The following is a 20,648-nucleotide window of genomic DNA, read 5'->3' as shown; positions in this document are numbered from 1 at the left end:
TAGGTTCATGATTATTCATAGCAATAATGTATTTGAAGGAGAGAGAGAGAGAGAGAGAGAGAGAGAGAGAGAGAGAGAGAGAGCAAAGCTTGGTTATACAGCATAAATCCAAACGAGCCACGAGTAATTCGAGAGGAACCCATTCGGCGAACAAGCCCCTTTTGTGCTCTCCAAATGAAACCATCACCACTCTAGTAGCAATAGAGAGAGAGAGAGAGAGAGAGAGAGAACCATCGCACCACGTTGCCATTCGCAAATGGAAGTGTCGAAACGCTAAATAATTCTGGGGGAGGAGAAAACCTCCACTCGCGCCCAATTATCCCTTCAATGTAATTATTCCGCGACGCTACGAGAGAGAAAATTCAAGAACGTATATACGCCTCCTATCGTGGCCTCTGATCATTGAGAGAGATCCCGGAGAGTTTTATTAATTGGAAAAATCCATTGGCATTCTTGGACGACTATGTAGGCGCTTCATCGGGCAGCTTCAGCTGCTTTTAGACGACGGAGGCACGCAGGCGATGATGAATTTACGAGGTCTACCGCTGCCGCCGAGTTTATGAATTTATCGGCTACGTTGCTCTATCTATGTACGTCGGGCGCACGGCTAAACCACGCCTGCTCAGGCCTTCTAGGAATTTTAATTTCGATTGCACTTTTCAGGCCATAAATTGACGAGGGTCCTTCGTGTATTTTGCGACTTTTGTTATGGTCGCGGCTACGTTATTTTTACGTCGTGTGTATTGGATTAGTTTCTGCATAGTTGGAAATGTTTGACGTGAACTATGCATTTTTTTTCTTTTTTTTAGAATGTCATATAAAAGTTTTGAGTGGCATTCGAGTGAACAAGCTTTTTTCATGGAATGTTTTTAAAAAAGCCCTCGTGCAAGTTTTTTTATAAAAATTTTCATACAGTGCACGATCCTATCCAGAGAAAAATGATTACTGTTTTTCAGCGGAGCTTCGATGCATATCAGCAGTGCAGCCAGAAAAAGAATTTACGAAGATTTTTAAGATTGTCGAAAATTCAAACGTCCGAAGCGGTAAAACAGTCCTCGGCGTCGACTGTCGCTCTCCTGGAAAAGAAAAAGAAGTGGCCAGGCTGATCGCGCTCATCCACACGAAAGTTGGGCATAAGCATCGGTGCATAAGAAATGCAGTGGCAATCCAGCTGAGCGAGCGTCATTTTTCAGCGCAGCATCCCTGCCGTGGAGCGAGAGGCCCAACGAAACTTTGTTACGCGGCACAGGAGCAGCGGAGGCGCGCGCGTTCAGCGTGGCGTCAGTGTCTCTGACGGCTGTGAACGCGCAGCGCAATTACGACGATGCGGGCCGAAATAAACGCACGCGCCCAAATTATCTCTCGATATCGGCTTTCCTCAGGCGCGGATGCTTTGTACTCGATAAATTGACCGCGGGTTCGATTGCCCCCGGCGCCACCTCGCCGACCCAGCTGTACCGCGTGAAATGTCGATTTGAATGACTTAGGCCAAACCCGCTAACGGATCGGCTAATTTATACGTCAGCTCGTTCCTCTTTGATTCGAATATTTGCATTTATGTCTGTTGTCTGCTATGTTCGTCTTGTTTATTTTGTCGCTTCCATGGTTCGAATTGAACTCGGTGCTGGATGTTTTATAAAATGTCGTTTTACATGGAGTGCCTTGATGACACGTGCAAGGAAAGAAAACGTCTGGTGAACAATGGCAATATCGCTAAATATGTTAATTGAAACACTAGTCGCATACAAAGCTTATTTTAGACAATCGATATTTACGATCACAAACAATTAAGAAGGCACTTCGCGTGGATGAAAGATAAAAGCCATATAATAGAACAATTATTAACTACTGAACTTTACCGTCTACAATTTGCTTGTAAAGCTTCTTTCAACTTCACCATAAGATACCTTAGTAGTGATAGCCACAAGATACCCATGAACTTTGTTTTCTTCAACGACGTAAATTGAACTTTATTTAGACGGTATACAATGGACACTAGTACACTAGTTTGATTGATATGACATGATTTATTGAATCGCATGCAATTTTCAACTTGTTAGATTTTCATGCATAAAAATTCATATCGCTCCGCAGTCATTAATCGGCTGTATTTATCAAAACTTCTTCGCAATCGCGAGAAGAATAAAGAAACATAGATCATTGACCATAATCACGAAACAACAAACATAGATACATATGCGGGATAGCACCTGTAATGGGAGTGTGATTGGCAAGGTTCTCCCAGAAAAAGCACCGATTCGGTATCGAACCGCGACGAGTAAAGAAGAGAAAAAAGCAACACAGCTCGTAATATAAATAATTCATCTGGGTGAGGGGGTCAACCGTGGAAAGGGCGCGAGTGTGAGAGCAAACGATGGTGCAGCAGTTTCAGTTGAGAGCCACTGTGAGGCAAGCTTTTCCGTTGCCTCATCTGCCCCCTGCTCCTCCCCAATCCTCACCGTAGTCATGACAACGAGCTACTCGGACACGTCGTCGTTGCAGAACAGCCCAAGTAAGTAGCGACTCGGGATTTGAAAACGACGGCTCTACGCCGATAAGAAGACACACACGTAATACGTCGATCTTTCCTTTTCGCCCACTTGGCATCCGGCACCTCTCCACTCCTCTCTTGACGTCACTTCTTCTCCACTTACTTTGTCCTATGCCCTTCACCGGACTGAATATGTCTCGACCTACCCTCTTAACATCCTATGCATCCTTTTGCTTCTCTTTCACACAATTTTTACAATTTCTCCTCTCTCTCGCTCGCGAGAATCAAGTCTCTTTCAGTTTTTAACGATGCCCCGCATGTGAATCGTCACGAGTAGATGAGAGGGACATCTTAACTCTTCCGTCATTTATTTAAACTTATTACTTTTTGACACTCTGCTCTTTTCCGATTTCCAAGAATTGATTAGTTGAAAATTTAACGGCGACACATTTTCAACGACCAGACGATTCTCTTCCATGTATAATCTGCTAATCGTTACCGATTATTCTCCATTTTTCATAGAAAGTGTTCGATGCTTTAATATCATCTCCTTATTAATATTTTGTTCAAGAAATAAAGGTTACGCTGATGGACTAACGGTGCACGTAATCTGATATGTAAACATCATTATAGTAAGTAAAAGTTATACGCTAATTACAGCAGAGAATGTAGTTTTAGCTCACGTTAAAAGGCCACTTTTTCCCAAGCATTTTTTAAAATTCACTCCCAGCAACGTAAACTTTCTTTTTTCACGTTTACATTTTTTTCATCTCTCTTAGTAATTATAAAGTAATTATAAAGTTAGCGGTTCACGAAACGTACATCCATCAGTTGTGAAAAATTTCATTTCTCGTATCAATTTGTCAATTTTTTTAGGACATACGTAAACGAGAGCCTTGAACAAATTCCTAGAAAAAAATGTCACGATTTTCAATTCCGAAAGACGCATACCCCAGAAATAACATATTTTATATGCCTCACATGCGTGCCGTACGTGATTCCGAGTCATAAAATTATACCGCGGGGTTGCTCGCTGCAGACGACGCCGACGAAATTTATGTCATCAAAACTAAACATAGATTTAGATGAACATGTATAGTGTCAACATTAAATTCATCGCAAAAAAATAATAATAATGCACTCGTACTTATCACTGTTTCTAATAACTCATTACAAGTAATATATGTGCCTAATTAGTAATTTAAATTTAAATTGCAAAAAGCATATTATAAGATGTCGAGTATCCGTAGTCGATCAAATTACAATTACAACACTTGCAGTATCGGTTTCACAATGCCGCACCCTCTGAAGCTAAATCATCAGGTCAAAAGAACTGCAAGATAAAAAGAGGTGTAGAAGCAGTAACCAACAGAAAAGACAAAGAATACTGCACGTCTCGTTTCAGATAAAAAAAAATCAATCGAGCGTGTGAGATACCATCGTCAAAACTGTCTGTCCCGTACACCGTGAAAACTTATTTTGGTGGTCCACACAACCGCAAGAGGCTCAACAAGTGCGGCGTGTATATATATGTGTGTACGTGTGACGACAGACAAAACGCGGCGAGTCCTGCTCTTTTGATGTCATACAACAGAAGAAATATGCAGACGTAGGTCATCGATGGACGTGCGCATGGTTGAATCTTGCACGATAGAACGGGACGTAGAATGAAAAGGGACATAGGACAACTGTGCCCGACAATAGAAGATCGATGTTACGCGCAACTTTTTAATTTTATTTTTATACTATTTACGATAATAAATTTTTAGTTTTTCCTTTCTTTAGTTTTATGCATCGAATCGTATCGAGTTTTTTAACTAGCCTAAAATCAGTAGAATAATAGCTTTTTAATCAGACATTTCACAAGATTCTTAAAAATTTAAAGTGCATTACAGTCAATGAGGTGGATTTGAAATATCTTGCATTCGCCTGATTCAGTCAGCAAATTTCAAGATAAACATTCGATTAAATTCCAATTTCAGTTATTTTTTTATAAGTGCACTCAACGAAATTATTGTAAAAAACGTCGAGGAAGGCATTAAAAGTCAAAGAATGAACGAAATGAGTCGCGTGAGACGAGACATGCGCGCTCACGAGAAGTGTGAATCATAGTCACCGCACACACTGCTCGACTTCGAACCTTCGGCCAAAATCCGAAGACGCGCAATAAAAATTAACTGCTGCTATCGGGTCTGGGCATTATCACGCGGGGGCGACAAGTATGAAAATGAATCCACGGCTGAGTAATTGATAATTACCTTAATTATGATAATTAGTTTAGCTAACGAACTTAGGATCGAGCGGCTTACGACAACCTATTGTAATCGTTTGCTAGAGAGGAGTGGACGTACGAGTGCGATCGTCGATGTGGAGTGTGAAAGGATAAACGAGAACGAGTGTTGCAAGGACGTACACCGGGGCGGCTTGTTGCGAACCCGCGATTGAGCCAGCGGTACTGCTCTCGGAGCTCAAACTCGACCCATGGACGTGCACGAGCGCGGGATGCGTTACGTGGCCGTGAAGCCAGAATTTTTAGATTCGCGGAGCTTGCTCCCCGAAGGCTGCAGACCCCGTTTGGAGTTTTACTCTTGGTTGTGTGGTCACCTCATCTTACTTGATGAGTTTTCCGAATAGGGCAATGTTGAGATTGCTCCTAGGACCGGCAGGCTGGCGAGTGAGAGCGAGCGAGAGAGTCGGAGGGCGAGAGAGCGGGAACGCGATAAACGTGCCAGCGTGCCAGAGCGCCTGCAAGGCCCAAACGAAAACATGTGCACGCAGCGCGGCAGCGTTGGCGGCGAGGCTGGCGAGAAAATTCGGCAACATGCGACGTGAAACTGAGATGCGAGTCACTTTACGTCCAGATTCTAACGAGGCGAGTTGTGCCTCTCTTTGGACTCGTGCGCGTTAATTCGATCCTAGTCGAGATCTTTGATTTGTAAAATAGCGGCTTTTTCCTCACACGGTGAGGTTTTTTATGCCGACTATTTAGTCCTGACTCGGTTGTAATTGATTTATTAAAAGAAAAATATAATAAACTCAGTGTCCTTTTATTCAATCTCTCCCGCACAATTACTCACCCCTAACAATTATTAATAAATAAATTAGTTTTCCAGCGCGGCATCCGAGAATAAGTTATCTGGAAAAAAAAAAGAAAACTAAAGAACCACGGCAATACTTCGGAAACGAAAGAAAAAACGAGAAAAAGGGAAGGATTGATGACAGCGAGGATAGAAGTAAAAAAAAAGCGCTAAGAGAGCGAATGCGGATTAATTAATCGCGTATTCCAATTGTGCCCTGATGAGACGTCGACGGCTAGAGAAAATCGATGAAAGAAAAAGCCAAGAGACTCTAATTAAAAGCAATTCTCCATAGCAGCGCGACGCACGCGAGAGAAAGAGAGGGAGAGATAGAATACAACGAGCGAAACAATAATGAACGGCAAAGGTAATGAGGATAATAGCTTTAAATTTGCCGTAATACTCATTTGATTATCATCCGCAACGTGGGACTTTGAAATGACTCGCAAAAAAGAAAGGAAATTAATGAAATCAAGTTTTTCTCCATTCTATTTTCCTAGAGCGGTAGAGAGCTTTCTCCTCCGACTGTCTTTCAGCTCTGAAAGAGATAAGAAGAATTCTAGCATTGTTATGTCGGAGGAGTTTCTCTGTCGACCTATATTTTTGTTGAATGCAAATCGGCGCTATCGATTTTTCTAGGCCGCCCCCGCACACCTATGAAAATATTCTGTCCAAGTATTCGGAGAGAAGAAAAGAACAAGTAGCATGCGCTGTCCGATCTTCCGCGTTGCTGTAGCAGCAGCCCCGGCAGCTTCTAGAGTTGGCATCGGAACTTGTATTATTTTCCAGCACTTATATGCCTGTATACACGTGTACGTGAGTTCAAGTCTTGGTAAACGAGTGTATTCAGGCTTCTGTCCCAGTTTCATCTCGCCGCATTCCTTGCGCATGTGTGCGACTATGATTTTGCAGTGTTATTACCTTTTTTCGTATAACAAGAAAATGACAGGGGGAGGACGCGCGCGTACGAAGGGAAAAAAAAGATAAGAGGAAATAAAAAGTTAGAAAGATGAGGCAAAAGTAAAACGTACGACCGTGGGCGAGGAAAAGAGAAGGCGAAGAAGAAAAAAAGGTGAAGTGGAAAGAGAGAGAGAGAGAGAGAGGGGGGGTAGGGATGGGGAGGCGAATAGAAGGCAAAATGCTCGAGGGCCGCACAAGTGCACTCGGCCAAAAGCTGTATATGCATTTTCGTGGTAATGTTACGACTGGCAAGAGCGCGACTTTGTGGGTCTACGCGACAAATAAAGAGATACTGATACTACTTTGCGCGCTACTTCCGAATAGTGCTCTGCTCAATGCTTACATCCACTTCTGTGCAATTCTATTCATTTTGCTGCTCTTCTCATTCAAAATGCCCAAAGACAATTTTGAATGTACAACATCTGAAAGCTCGCGTTCGATATGCATTTTTTATCTTGATTTATTCTGAGAGCGTACAAGCACGCTCTCGAAAATAAAACGGGCAAAAAAAAAGTGCCTCTCTGGCCAGAGCGTAAAACAGTTTTATAGACGAGGAAAAAACACGACGCCAGAGCGCGCTTGTGCGGAAATAAGGATGAAATAAAGAAAAACGTGCCCGAGCTACATTCGAAAAAAGGCTGGCGTGATTGATTGTATTTTCATACATGTGCGTGTTGGCAGACCTGTGCGCGCGCGCACGACACACACACACACATGCATGAATCAAGTGAGAAAATGAAATTCCGGTGCCTTATTTCCATGGGACGCGGTGGCGGCAGGCCGAGAAAACCTCGACAGCCCGTAAAACGAAGGCACGGTGACGCGTTGTGCGAGCATGAATCGAACTTCTTGAAACCCGTATACGTAAATACGCAAACTGGCTGCATGGCAATTCTCTTTGCACCAGATGACTTGGGTATATACATGCAAAGTGGCTTGATCGATTTCGGCAAACTAGAATAGTATTTCAAGAGTACTCGTCGAAAAAACTTGTTTCGTTGTTTTTTTTGTTTGGGAAACTCTATCGTGAAATTTATCGAACGCTCGTTAGTAGAATCGACATTCTCACGGGATAGAGTAAATTATGCAAAAATATATCCGATTTTCGCTTACGCGGCATTCGAGCTGCTTGAAAAAGAGCTAATAATGTCCACGTTAATTTATGCTGCGACTCGACGCATTTTGTACGCGGTATGCTCGATATGTATACGCGCGTGCGCGTGCGTGTGTTATTAGCCGCTCAATAGCATTACGTAAAATTTATGACCGCTTATGCAATGCGCAATCAGGTATTTTCCATATCACGTCGGGCTGCCACGTGATAAACAGCTCTGTCATTATTCTTTCGCTCGCTGGTGACATTAATGATGCAAGTGTGTGTGAAAAGTATGCGGCGTTTATATGCGCTTTATGATTTGCCGCTGCCGTGAAACTTTTCACCACTATACGTGCTTTCCGTGGTATGGCGGCAAAGCGATGCAAATAAGCCGATACAGCAGATACAACGAAGCATCGAAATTTCACGCGTCTTCTCTACGCGCAATCGGTTCTCGATAATTGGCTACGCTCGCGGCACTAAGCCGTTAATTCGGATAGTCCACTGGCAGTGCTGGCGTGCCGAAGCTCAATTAAATCCCGCGTCGAGCTTACATCTTTGCGTCGAAGAAAAGCGCGCTGATCGCGTCGCTCGCGCCAATTGACAGCAGACGTTGGGGCGCAAAAAAACACCGCTTTAGTTTTTTCGGCTGCCTATTTGTTGGTTCGCGTTCGCTTTTTATAGTGTTTAGTCGAGGCGTCAAGAAAAAAAAGGTAATGTCAATTTTTTTCTGCCAGGAGGAGGCGAGAAAGTGAATTGAAAATTGAATCTATTGACAATTGACTGTCGTTCGTCCCATAGTTTTCTGAATATTTTGCGGCCGAAATTTTGATGGCCGTAATTTGTTGAAAAACTGAACAGAAACTCAATTTCAATAACATAATAAAAGATTCATCTATAGGATGATCAATTGAGAAGCACGATGTGCCGACTGATATTCCATCTGAAGGATGCGAGAGCAGATATACATGTATAGGATCGATCGTCCGTTGTAAACTCGCTCGAATTTTTAGTCGACTCTGACGACAAAGTTAAGCGTAAAGCGGAGAGAGGATAGTTGGCTAACGACGCTTAAGGGCGCCGTGGCTAACGCACGAGCGGGTGGACGACGGACTCTGCCGCGCGCCTAATCCATCGCCCGCGGAAGCCATTAGAAACTTGGAGTAAGCGGTTATATATCGCGTGCGTGCAACAACTGAAAACTCGTCTTCTATCGCGATGGCTCCGAGGGGGCCGAGTCTCCCGTATTACTTTAATCTAACAACTTTTCGAGGGCAACCGGTTACACGGGCCTCTGGAAGATCACCGTGCTCAGAGCTTCGAGTACACAGTATGTTTTGGAGCTTTTATCAAAGTATTACATTTGCGGGCTGCATTTCCGGTATCTGCCGGCATAGTTGCTTTACAAATAGAAACGTCCAATACGGAGATTGTGTTCACGTTCTATGTGCAAAATTAACGGCTGAACGGACGTGCCACTCAAACAGTATATTCATAAATGTGTCTTAGTTTTTTACGTAAATCTCCGTTGGTTTCACAAATAACATCAAAACATTCTACAAAATTATAAATAAGTCTTCTCTCAAATTAAATTTACATCTATCCCCGACTCAAATAATATAAGTAACTTTATTGATTCGAAACTAAATTCAATTTACAACTCAATTATTAATAGATTACAAACGTCCGTATGTCGTTTGCTTTGACTTCAATATAAACAATTAAAGCACTGATAACTATTTTCATAACAACTATTCAGCTTATTTTTGCCATGGCAACCTACTTTTCATTTGTTTTCCTCGAACGTACTTTTCTACTTGCAAACGGTCTCCTAGCACCGGTCTCGCGATTCTTACACGCCCTTACGCTGTTAAAACGTAGTTCTATTGATAAGAACAGCCGCGGCTCCGAGAGCAATATCTCTCATGCACGCGACCACACCAACGCATACGTTATCTGTCGAGAACTCTGATAGATAACATTACATATTCAAACAAAGGAAGCAAATGTACTTTGAAATAAGTTTATTCAATAATTAAACATCATTGTGAGTAAGAGCACGTAAATAAAGAGAAATTCATAAAATTACCAGTTAAGCTATACAGCCGTTACTAAGGCGGGCGGCCGTAAATAATCAGGCGAATAGAAAAAAGAACCTCGCGTGGTCGTATACATCCGGCGCGTGTCTCGGAGGTCATCTTTCATAGAAAATTAATGAGCGAAGTGTCAATGGATCTTCGGTTTGTCTGGGTTATTTTTAGACTTTATTCGTGAATCCTCCTCGGTCGCCCGACTATTGATTTGTCATCATTCACTTCGGCTCATCTACGCGACAAAAATATCGAGGATAAATGGGCTATTTAATTTACAAATTGTCCGCAATATCAGCAGCCTTATCAAAAAATTGTTGTATAAAATTTTACGTTTGAGCTTCGAATGAGAGCAGTTTCACTACTAAGTTCGAAAATAAAAACAAAATAACGCCGAAATTCGTACTATATTACAGTTCTTGAGGCACATTTCTAATCGTGTAATTTTATCACAATGGATTATTTTGATGTAACGTTTTTAGTGATTCTATAGTTGACTTTTAGTTAGAATATTTTAGCTTAGGTTTGAGAGTAAACGATTTATCTTTGGTTAAAAGGATGACGGAGCTAATACATCGGTATGCTTTTACTCTTTGTACTTTCTTGAAACTCTCGAGAAGCATCGGACTAGCGCGTTCCAAAGCATTCATTTTTCAGTTCTGCAGTATGATCGTTGCTTAAAACTGCATATAGATAAGGTAGGACGCCAATCTCTGCCAGTTACTAGACCAACGGCTTAAGATATGTTCTGAATCATTAAAGTTACAGCGTTAAAGTTGGTTTAATAATTATTTCTATGGGTGAACTTCCTGTAATTAATTTCCTCATCCATTTACGATATTTAATGATGACCAATTCTCAGAATGTTAACTGCATAGTTTAGCCATGCTTTGTAAATCGATTCACCAGTTTTAGCAGTACATTTTCCCATTCGCATAATTCTGGTATAATTCATTATATTGATATAGAATTTCGAAATACCTGTGCAGAGTTTATGACTGGGTGAAATACTGCCCGGATATACGAATAAACAATTGATCTTCAATTGATATACGCGTCTACCTTCCCACAAAGACAAAATTATTTCCAACTGATCTTTCGACTCGTGATTGCTGAACGCATCAAGCCATTCCAACGTAAACTCGCAGTTCAACAATTTCACTTAAACGAGTAGTGAGCGGCCTCGCGACGTAGCGCGGCACTTTGCGAAGAGCTTAAAAAGCACCACCGGCGACCGGAACAGACGCAGCGCTCGCGCTCGCAAATTGTAATTTTTCATCGTCCGCGTTAGCGCGAGCGCGCGTCTAGCGCTGCCGGCCATGTAGTAAAACGATTATTGCGGCCAATTACTCTCGTCCATTACAGCTAGCAAACTTTTCTCTCGCTTCTTTTCGCGCCCGAGAATTACGCGCGTGCAAAATTTCGCTGCCCTTTTCGAAATGACGCCGGGAATGGGCGCATTTTAATTCGGCGCCGTTACGCGGGGCCGCGACCCTCTACCGCGATGCGTTTCGACGAGACAGAGGTGCGCCCAAGTGCACGCGGCTGCGGTACGGTCACTCGCGAGCACGACGCTGCGCGCCGACGGCGTCGTCGTATCAACGTCACGTGCCCGCGAGCGTGCAGGTGCATCAACGGCCGCTGCGACGCGCGCGCATTTTATTATCCAATACAGCGCGATTTTTCTCTCTCGCGAGCTCGCAGCGGGCTTTCAAGGTCCGCGCACGTTTCATTACACGGCCGCGCGAAAACTTGGCGTATATATATGGATACACGAGCGAGGGCTGTGGGGCAGATTTTCCTTCCGAAGGTATATTGACTTTTCTTTCTTTAGCCGCGTACAGTACTTTTGCCAAGACTTTTCCGCTTCGGTGGGGTCCAGTAGCGCCAGCTGCATCGAGTGATTTATGAAAGCTTCGGCTCTTAAGTGGCCACGCTGCCAGTTGTTCGCGAGAGTGAATCGAAAATATCGGCCTAAGGAAACTTTCCGAGGGAGCTTGCAACGGACCTCTATTGCGGATGTAATCGGTTATTTGTTTGTGGCAGGCAGGCTGATTTCTTTTTTTAGTTGCTGAGATTAGTTCAGATTTGCGGGTTCGATTTGTTGTTCGAATGAGAATACTCGTGAAAAACTGTCGACCACATCCCCGTTAGTCCGCTCTCGGCAAACGACATCGAAACTTAGTCACTCTAACCCTTTTGCGTGCGCGTCGTCGAGGGAGCATAAGTGATGGGTCTCAGTCTACGTCGCGTCATCTAACACGCCGGATCGGGTTGAAAATATACGAGGTCTACAGCTCTATAGCCAGACTGGAGCTTTAGTTGGAACGAATAGTCGCTGTTAATGACAATTAGGTAGCTGCGAGCTCGCTACGAGCGAGGCCCCAGCAGCAGCTATTCGTCAGAGATTCCGGTTAATTGTCAAGATCAGTTGAGCAGCACCGAGCTGCGCACGGCTCTATACCACTTGTGTGTGTGTGTGTGTGTGTGTGTGTGCGCGCACGCGTGTGTATACACATGTATACATATAAAGTGAAGATTAATGGGTGTCTGCAAAAATGGCGGACTTGCCGTTGATGCCGCCTAGCTAGGTATTACGTAAATTACAAAGACGACGTTGGCTTGTAACAACGCGGTTTAAAGTGAACGATGCTGCCTCTGCTCATTTTCTTCTTTGAGCGCATGTTCGCCGGTTCACTTACGGCTCTCTTCCTCCCTCTCTTTATCTCTCGGTAAATCCCTACGTTGGCGTGAATATGTTATTAACGAGGTTCGTCCTCTTAATGAATTGTCCAACGCGCTGTCGGTGAATATGTGTCATTGGAGCGCGGATAGCGACTTTCGGGAATGTTGCGATCAATTTTGCTTACAGAAAAGCAATTTCCATCTAAGAAGCTGACAAGTGAAAATCAAGCTCTCTGGAATGACTTTTGAAATGTTCTCGAGCAATACTTGTTTCCAGCTGCGGAACGCGAGCAATTGCAATTACAAAAGAATCAATCATCCGCGAGAGAGCGAGAGAGAGAGAGAGAGAGAGAGCCGCAGCGCAATCAGATTGCATAGCGACGACGACGCACTATCAGCAAACTCGAGAGAGAAAACCACGAAGAATAGTAATTTTAATTTGGGCGTGCTCGCCTCCGCGGGAGAGAAGAATGCGGGGATGCTGATGTAATTTACGGTCGGGGGAGTTAGTTGCTCCTCGAGGCGAGTCACGTCGCCCGAATACATGCCTGACAGGGCTATTCTTCTCTACGCGACTACGACGAATGATCTCGACTCGGCACCCGGATAATTCACCTGCCTTTACGCCTGCAGCTCCACTTTTGATTTTTCTTTCTTTTTTTTCTTTCTTTATCTTTTTTTTTTATTCCTATCCAAGCTATGTCTCTCCGAACGCTTCGAAAACAAGCGCCGGGCATTCTTCGCCATTTGCCATTTACATCGTTGTTCGCGCTCGCCTATTTTTCCCCATACCACTAGCGCATTCCCCAGCTTGTAGCTTTCGCATTGTGTGCAGCCCTTAAGGAAGAGCATAAGCTCAGTGGCCAATCTCGGCGTGATTGCAGTGAGAAATTTGGATTTTTATGCGCGCAAGGCGAAGTGGTCTTTATTGCTCAGCGAATATTCCATGCTCAATTCGCGCTGTTTCCAGGTATTCTTCCAACTGTGATTATAACGAAATTGGATTAGCTGCGGCACGCGTCTTCTCTTTCGAGAATGCACATCCCTCTTTATCTTTTTCCAGGGAGGGAAAATCCAATAAGCGCTAATCCGATGAGCCCGGAGTTGAATTAAAAAGATCGATAAGGGGAGGCATAACTGGTGGACGAATATCATTGATGAGTCTATTTCTTTAGCGTAAGTAAGGAAGTAGCAGAGAAAAGGAGCACTAAAAATTGACCCCGTTATGTCATTCATCTCGCGGGTGCGGTAAGTCTGTTCGCGCGCACAGCCTGCGGCTTAATAAAGTTCTACTGTCAGCGCCGAATAGGACGAAAGTGTGGCTGGAGCATTATTTCTCGCCTACTTTCGCCAAGCTAAATCCGCATCTTCTCTTCTTCGAATACTTTAATAATTGTAATAAATCAATTTATTCCTACTCTCTAGCCAACGCAAGTAAAGTGTGCTAAAGCTCTGGCGCTTAATTATATGTTTTATCCGCTCTACGCGTTGCGTATTGGGTTGGCTTTCAGTGAATATTATGTTACTTTTATTTCTCATATTAATATTGTAATAGCCAGAGAGTAGCAAAAAATGTTAATGCATAAAAGCTTTCGCCACTTTTAATGCAGTACAAAGGCGTCGAGAGAGACATTAAAATAACACGAAAAATATTTTACCTTCGTGAAGATACTTTTTAGAAATTTTCAGCAAAAGACTTTTGGAAACTTTATTTGAATCCCTTTGTTTTTTTCAAATTCAATAAAAGCTTCCTATTCGACAATGGGAAGATATGAATGACGAAGCCGAGTAATATACGTATTGTGCAACTTCATATCGTACTCAAACGATATATATTCCTATAGCTCACTATCAGTTCAGTGAACTAGGAAGTCTATCTAAAATGGCACACTTATCAAATTGTTACAAAAATCGTAAATAATGTTTTATCTACGACTCTTTTTATCGAATAGTTGTTATGAAACGTAAGCTCAGTTATACGTAGATCAATGCATGCATGATATTAATCCTCAATCAATGTAAGCATTACTATAATAGATATTTATTAATTTTTTTCGTTAAACGTTGTTTGTTGAAAATATCATGAAAATTCATTTTTAATGGTAGTCGTATTAATTTATCAAAAATGAACAATATATTTTCTTGAAATAAAAGTGTAACTTGATTCATTTCATATTTTAGTAAAAGAGGGTTGACTTAATAAGGTTTACTATTTTGATTGAACATTTCCAATTCTTTATTCATTTAATAATGTACAAAATAAGCATTACGTGACTTTATTTTATTAATTGCCTGTCTGGCTATTGAATATTCGAAGTGAAGTGCGATCACACGTTCAAATTCTTATTCGAGTTTCCATCACGCCTTTTGCTTTTGGATGTCCAAAGCTTCTTTGGGGAAACACGCATTATTCAATTCTAATGATATTCCTTTTCCCTCCGTATCGTACTCAACAATGTGGAACAGACAATACGACGACTCGTAAGCTTTCACATCCCAAAAGAGAATTTCGTAAGGATTGTTTATGTGTACCTCGACAGTTTTACTGCGTTGCCCATCCGCGTTTATTTTCGACAAATAAAATACGTTCGCATTATCCCTGATATTCGCAGCGAGTAATAGCAATTCGTCGGTCGAAATGTAGAAAGTATAGAGATATTGAACATCAAAGTCGAAATTGATGGTAAACTTTTCCTTCAAAATTAGTCGAGAATCGAATTGAAAAGAAGTAATAGTAGTCGAATTGGCCGAATTTTCTTGGGAATCCGCTTCCGGAGCTTTGGTGTAGTAAACGCCAATCCTCTCGTTTGTCGGCGCTATTCTCAACAATTTCCTATGAATAGGATTATTTTTCTCATCGTAAAGCTTCAGATTGCGAAGACTCGTGGAATTGATGATTTTGCCATTTGCTTGAACGGATATCAGATTCTGACCAATGAGATCGTGGAAGGCGTAATCTTCGGACAACGGCAGAGGAGTGAATATATTGAAGCGCAGCGTCGCAAGGCTCAAGAATATAATAAACCACTGTTGCTCCTGCTTGATAGCGTGGCACTTGTCAAGCTTCTTCTTATCGACTTTCGGAAAGAGAATGGGATCGTTGAGACGATTGCCCTCGGCATCGAACGTGATTTTACATCTCGAGCAGAAGATATCGCTGCCGCACTCCTTCTTGCTCGGATAAATCACGTCGAACTTGCCGTTGTGCGGCGCGACCGTCACGTAAGAGTCCAGGCGTCTGATGCGATACTCGCTGCTGAGCTTCACGTCTCTCGACGCGCAATCGCTCATGTCGATTATCCGCAGCTTGATAAATACCTCGGCTTCGAAGCCGCTTTTGGCCGAATCGAGCCACATGATTATTCTCTTGTCCCCCAGCGGCACTATCGTCATGCCGGGCACGATATAGCGGTTCTCCGTTTCCGGCGTGATCTCCGTTACGCACAGCGACATCTCTTTGAATTCGTACTCCTTCAACTTCTCCACGTACACTTTGCAGGACTTTTTGAAGTTCTTGTCGGTGTCGCAGATGCCGTACGAGATCGTTTCTTTCTCCAAGACGCCGCGCTGAGGCAGCACGATCGACGTTTTGTCGTCCAAGATCCATTTTTTGTAAAGATTCGTCGTTTGCACTACCGACGAGTCGCCCGCGTCGATTAGGAGCAGGCCGACGATCAGTGAAACTGCCCCCGAGGAGAACATCTTGGAGACTGCAAGCACTGCTGGCCGATCGGCAGTTTTTATAAGCAGCAGACGACGCTACACTTATCTGCCGCTTGATTGTACTGGGAAACTTGCGAGAGAGAAATAACACATCGTTTATAAACATTTCAACAATGTGTGTCGATTTAATTAGAGGAATCTATAACGCCTACTCGATTGATAGTATTATTCTGGAAACGACAAGGGAAACGAACTAATAAGTTACGAGCAATTCCGTGTAAACAAGATTTTTTCCTTGTTTTCGAGAGATCCAATGTATCTACAGGTTGATTCATGGCTAAGTATTTAATAATGCTATCAAATCAATCTTTAGCAATATCAACGTACTTTCTAATATCAATCATGAAATATCGCTTTATTTATATATTCGACATTTATGATTGGCACTGCCACTCGACTCATCTAAATTATCTATAAAACATTCACGTCGCTAGAGATCTCTCCAGTAAAAGAACTTCGAAAATTAAAAACAGACTGCATCCTAACACGGGCACTGCACCTCTCTCCCTTCATCTAACGAAACTTTGTCCAAAAAGTAATCATTCGTCACCGAAAAATAAAAAAAAAATTCTTTTTAATTAAAACCGTTAGCGAACGACATGCCTCTAACGAGCGTGTAACGATCTCACACGCACGCGTGAAGGAGTTGTTACTTTGGATCGAAGTTATATAACAAGCGATACAAAAGCGTCAGGTTTATTAATTGCTTTCTACCAATTAGAAGATGGACCGTTTGCGCCAGAGCCTCGCATGTGGCGTGCAAGAGGCAACTACGGAGTTTAGCATCAGTGCTAATGTCCGCAATGGGGACGCCAGCTAGGCTCCATATACATACATAGTAAGCACGAGAGTAACTGCAAGCGCTCGCAATCTAGTAACCTTCTGTGTGCGTGTGTGTGTGTGCGCGCGCGTGCGCGTGTGTGTGTGTGTGTATGTGGACATCCGGACTACTTCCTTCGGAGATGAGAACGACGATATTGCGCCGGATGTTTCGAGAGAGGGAGGTCCGCGAGCTTGCCCACTTTGGGGATGCTATATTATAAGGATGATGCTTGTCGAGAGAACTCTAATTTTGCTGTTGGTGTACGCTGTTGAGTTTGGATTTTTGTTGGAGCATGTTTTGAAAGTTTTGGTATTAATTTTGATCGACAGATTATACGTTTGTATAATACAAGTAAATCGATGATCATTCATGCAAAATGAACGAGGTATTTAATACTTTAGAACAAAGTTCAACAATTCTTTAAACGATTTTCCATGTCGTGATATAATGTAATAATTGATGAACATTAATTTATGTGGAACGAATTTTCTATGCAAAAATTAGAAAATTATGAGTTTATTCCTACAAGTAGTCTAGTTTGAGTAGAATTTTACCCTAATTGAAAGAAAAAACTTTCGATGGAAAGACATGGCAGAACTTGATGAAGTAATGAACCACACGCTGCAACGTTCACTCGCGTGATCGGCGAAAAGGAAATGTGATTATTAAGTTTTAAATGGGTTATTTCGAATACGTCAATGCGATCATAAAGTTTGAAATTGCCGCTGGATAGCTCTATTATGCTAACTTACTCGATAATATTATGCACGGTAATTTCACACGTGATCGTAAAACTTGGCATCTCTATGAGGAGTGCGCGAATTGCTTTTCCACTCCCGAGAAAAGATCCGAATAAATTTGCCCCTCGAAACTTCGTCACAAGGCCAACTCGCGCGTGGCCAATAGTTTCAGCATTCAGCGCGCGATAAAACATCGCATCGGAAACACATCAATATTGCGTAATCTCGCCAAGCGCGCCCATAAATAATTCGAACTCGCGCGTACCCGCGACGCACAAAACCGTACATTAGGCATAATAAACCTATAGCGCGTACCTTCCTGCGCACACGGCAAAAGATCACCGGTTATATATTTCTCTTCCTAAATAGAAAACGACGCGAGGAGGACCGAGCAAAATGCAATTTCCGATCTCCCCCTGCGCGCATAAATTTCAAAGTCTTTTGCTCGCCAACGTCTGGCCTGAACTCGGACTCGAATTTACGATGACATTGCCAAGGTGCGAATACACCCGCGTATACACACACGTACGCACTTGTTGTTCGTCGAGGTGGAAGCGTTCACGCGCAATGAAATCCCTCGCACTCTCATTTGGTCTTTTTGTTTTTTGTCGAGCCTGCGTGCACTGGAGGATATTTAAACGCTGCTCGAATCTCTGACGAGTATGAGTGTGTACCACGTGTGATTGGGCCACTTTTCCCTTTTTTCTTTTATTCTTTTTTTTTTCTTTTTCTTTCTTTTTTATTTTGATTCAACAATGCTATTTCTTTCAGGACGAGTTTTTTTTTGTTTTTTTTCTTTGCTGGACGAGTCTTTGATGGAGTTATATTCTTGATTGCGTTATTTAGTTAGCGTCGTCATTACCTTAAGTAATTAAGCACAAGTCTGCGCTATCAAAGCTTTGTATAAAAGTCGTTGTTGATTTTTTGGGAATATCAAGGGGATAATTAATGGAGTGTCTCGACGTAGTTTGTCGACGCGCAAAACATACAGTCGTCGTACATGAAAAGCATGATCAAAGGCCTCCCTCCGACCCCCTTCTGAATATCATATTTGCTTGGAGTTTTCGAGAGAGAGAGAGAGCTAGTTATCAGTGGTAAAAGGATTTTCGACGAGTTCACATTTCAGCGAAAGATAATTTTATTGCGTTTTAACGTATCGTCGTTTGTGCGCGGAAAATTTAATATTTAATTTTAAACATTGTGACCTTGCGGCTTTTGAAAAAAAAAGAAAAAAAAACCAAATGAAGCTTCGAGAAAAATTTACCGCAATTCAAAGCTTGATTATTTTAGTAATTTGCCTAATTAGCGTGATTTAAAGAAAAGCCTTTTACATCGAACGCGTCCACTGACACGACTGTAAAAGTTGTTACAAAGTTTTGGATTTGACGATAGCTAAGAGGGAAAAATTACTTTTGTCAGTGAACACGTTAAAGAATTGGAAAGAAGAAAAGCAGTTTACCCTGAAAAGCCGCCTCGAAGCTTGTTTTATCCTCGTTGGAAGCCAGCTGCTCGTTGTTGTTGACACTGTCATTAGCCCGAGCGCAGTATGCGATTGCCAGGAGGACGAAGAGTAGCCGGTAGAGGCTATAGCGTCCAGCAGCCAATGACGAGGCCATTATCGTCATCATCATCCCCGAAACATGCAGAGTATTAGGGGAGAGAGAGAAAGCGTCGCACTATGCGTGTTACTCCGTCTCACTGACGGCACACCGCAGCAGCGTTACTCTCGACTCTCATGTCAACGCCGCCGCACAAAGAGCTTGCAAGCTCTCAGCACTTATTTCACACTTCCACGCACCTCGAACGAAACTCTGCTCTTCTTCCTACTTCTCTCTGGTTCGATAATACCTACAACAGCAACGCTGATGATGAGCAAAGGAAAAACAAAAGCTTCGCGAACGTGCTGCTTTCTTTGCCTTCTCTGTTTATGACTTTCTTTGTTCGGAGAGAGATACTCGGCACTGCTGTCGGTTATGACCGAGAAACGGTTAGCCCATTGTCTTTTATTTGTTTCGCGCCCGCTCTAGTATATACGTTCGAACGTGTTCTATCACCAAAGTCAGACACAATGAAAAGACCTGATACCATACAGTATATATAATAAATAAAGACAACGATTGATGACAAAGGATACGCCGGAGGTGGATAGTACAGACGGCAGTTGTGAGTTAAACAACTTGGTTGGCTGGTAGAAGCGTCAAATAAAATGGAACGAGTGAATTCAATTTCAGTTTTGTACATTTCTTTGTTTTTTGAAAAAAATAACCGAAACAAAAGTCGAAAAATAATCTCATGGGAATTTAATTTGGTAAGAGCGTCGAAAAGAAAGCAATACGTCAAATCCAGCAGCCATAGATGGTAGAAACTCTTTGACCCTCCGGATCATTAGTTAAAATCAACACACACACATACAGCTGCGGAATTCTTTTTCTTCTCTTGGTTATCGTGCGCCGAGAAAGGAGAGAGGCGAATAAGTTAGTTGGGATATAGCGAAAACGAAAGAGGGAAAACGAGAATTCATTAGTTGAGAGTGTGAGGCGGGTGCGCAAAGGGGAAGGCGGTGGCTGGCCGATCGTGACGAATGGCGATAAGCGCGAGAAACAAGAGCCGCAGGGGCTTTCTGCGGTCTCTTTTCTCCCTCGCGCGTATACACACGGAGAAAGTTCGCGCGGCCGTGTTTACGTTTAATATTCGCGACACGAGCTTTGAAGAGCAAAACGTACCGATGACAATTTGGCGGAGCTCGTGCCTCTGCAGACGTACGTACGAAGGAATCCAATTTCCTTCGGCCTTGTTCTCAAACTTTCGTTCTGAGCTTGCGGTGGTCACACAACGTCTTTCTGGACACGCTATCGGGGATACACACGACGAAATTGTAATGAGATTATCTTGCCCGCCCAGACTACGCGTGGGTTAACTTCTTTTTTCGCAGCCGTGCACATTATTATTCGGAACCTCTTCTT

The 20,648-nt window shown here is 42.8% G+C and overlaps 1 protein-coding gene across 1 annotated transcript in view; it reads right to left on the bottom strand.

Annotated features, from left to right (window-relative positions):
• Positions 1-20,648, bottom strand: part of LOC131663503 (pikachurin-like) — a 113,524-nt gene that overhangs the window by 90,241 nt on the left and 2,635 nt on the right. The window contains exon 2 of the mRNA XM_058933953.1: positions 19,145-19,533. Coding sequence (XP_058789936.1) covers positions 19,145-19,316 — 172 coding nt within the window. The 5' untranslated portion in view covers positions 19,317-19,533. The remainder of the gene's footprint in view (positions 1-19,144; positions 19,534-20,648) is intronic.

Source organism: Phymastichus coffea, unplaced genomic scaffold (assembly GCF_024137745.1).
Source record: "Phymastichus coffea isolate CEN01 unplaced genomic scaffold, Cenicafe_Pcof_1.1 PCOF00036, whole genome shotgun sequence".
Taxonomy (NCBI): Eukaryota; Metazoa; Arthropoda; class Insecta; order Hymenoptera; family Eulophidae; genus Phymastichus; species Phymastichus coffea.
Note: the sequence above shows the minus strand (reverse complement) of the source record. Positions and strands in the feature narration are given on the sequence as shown.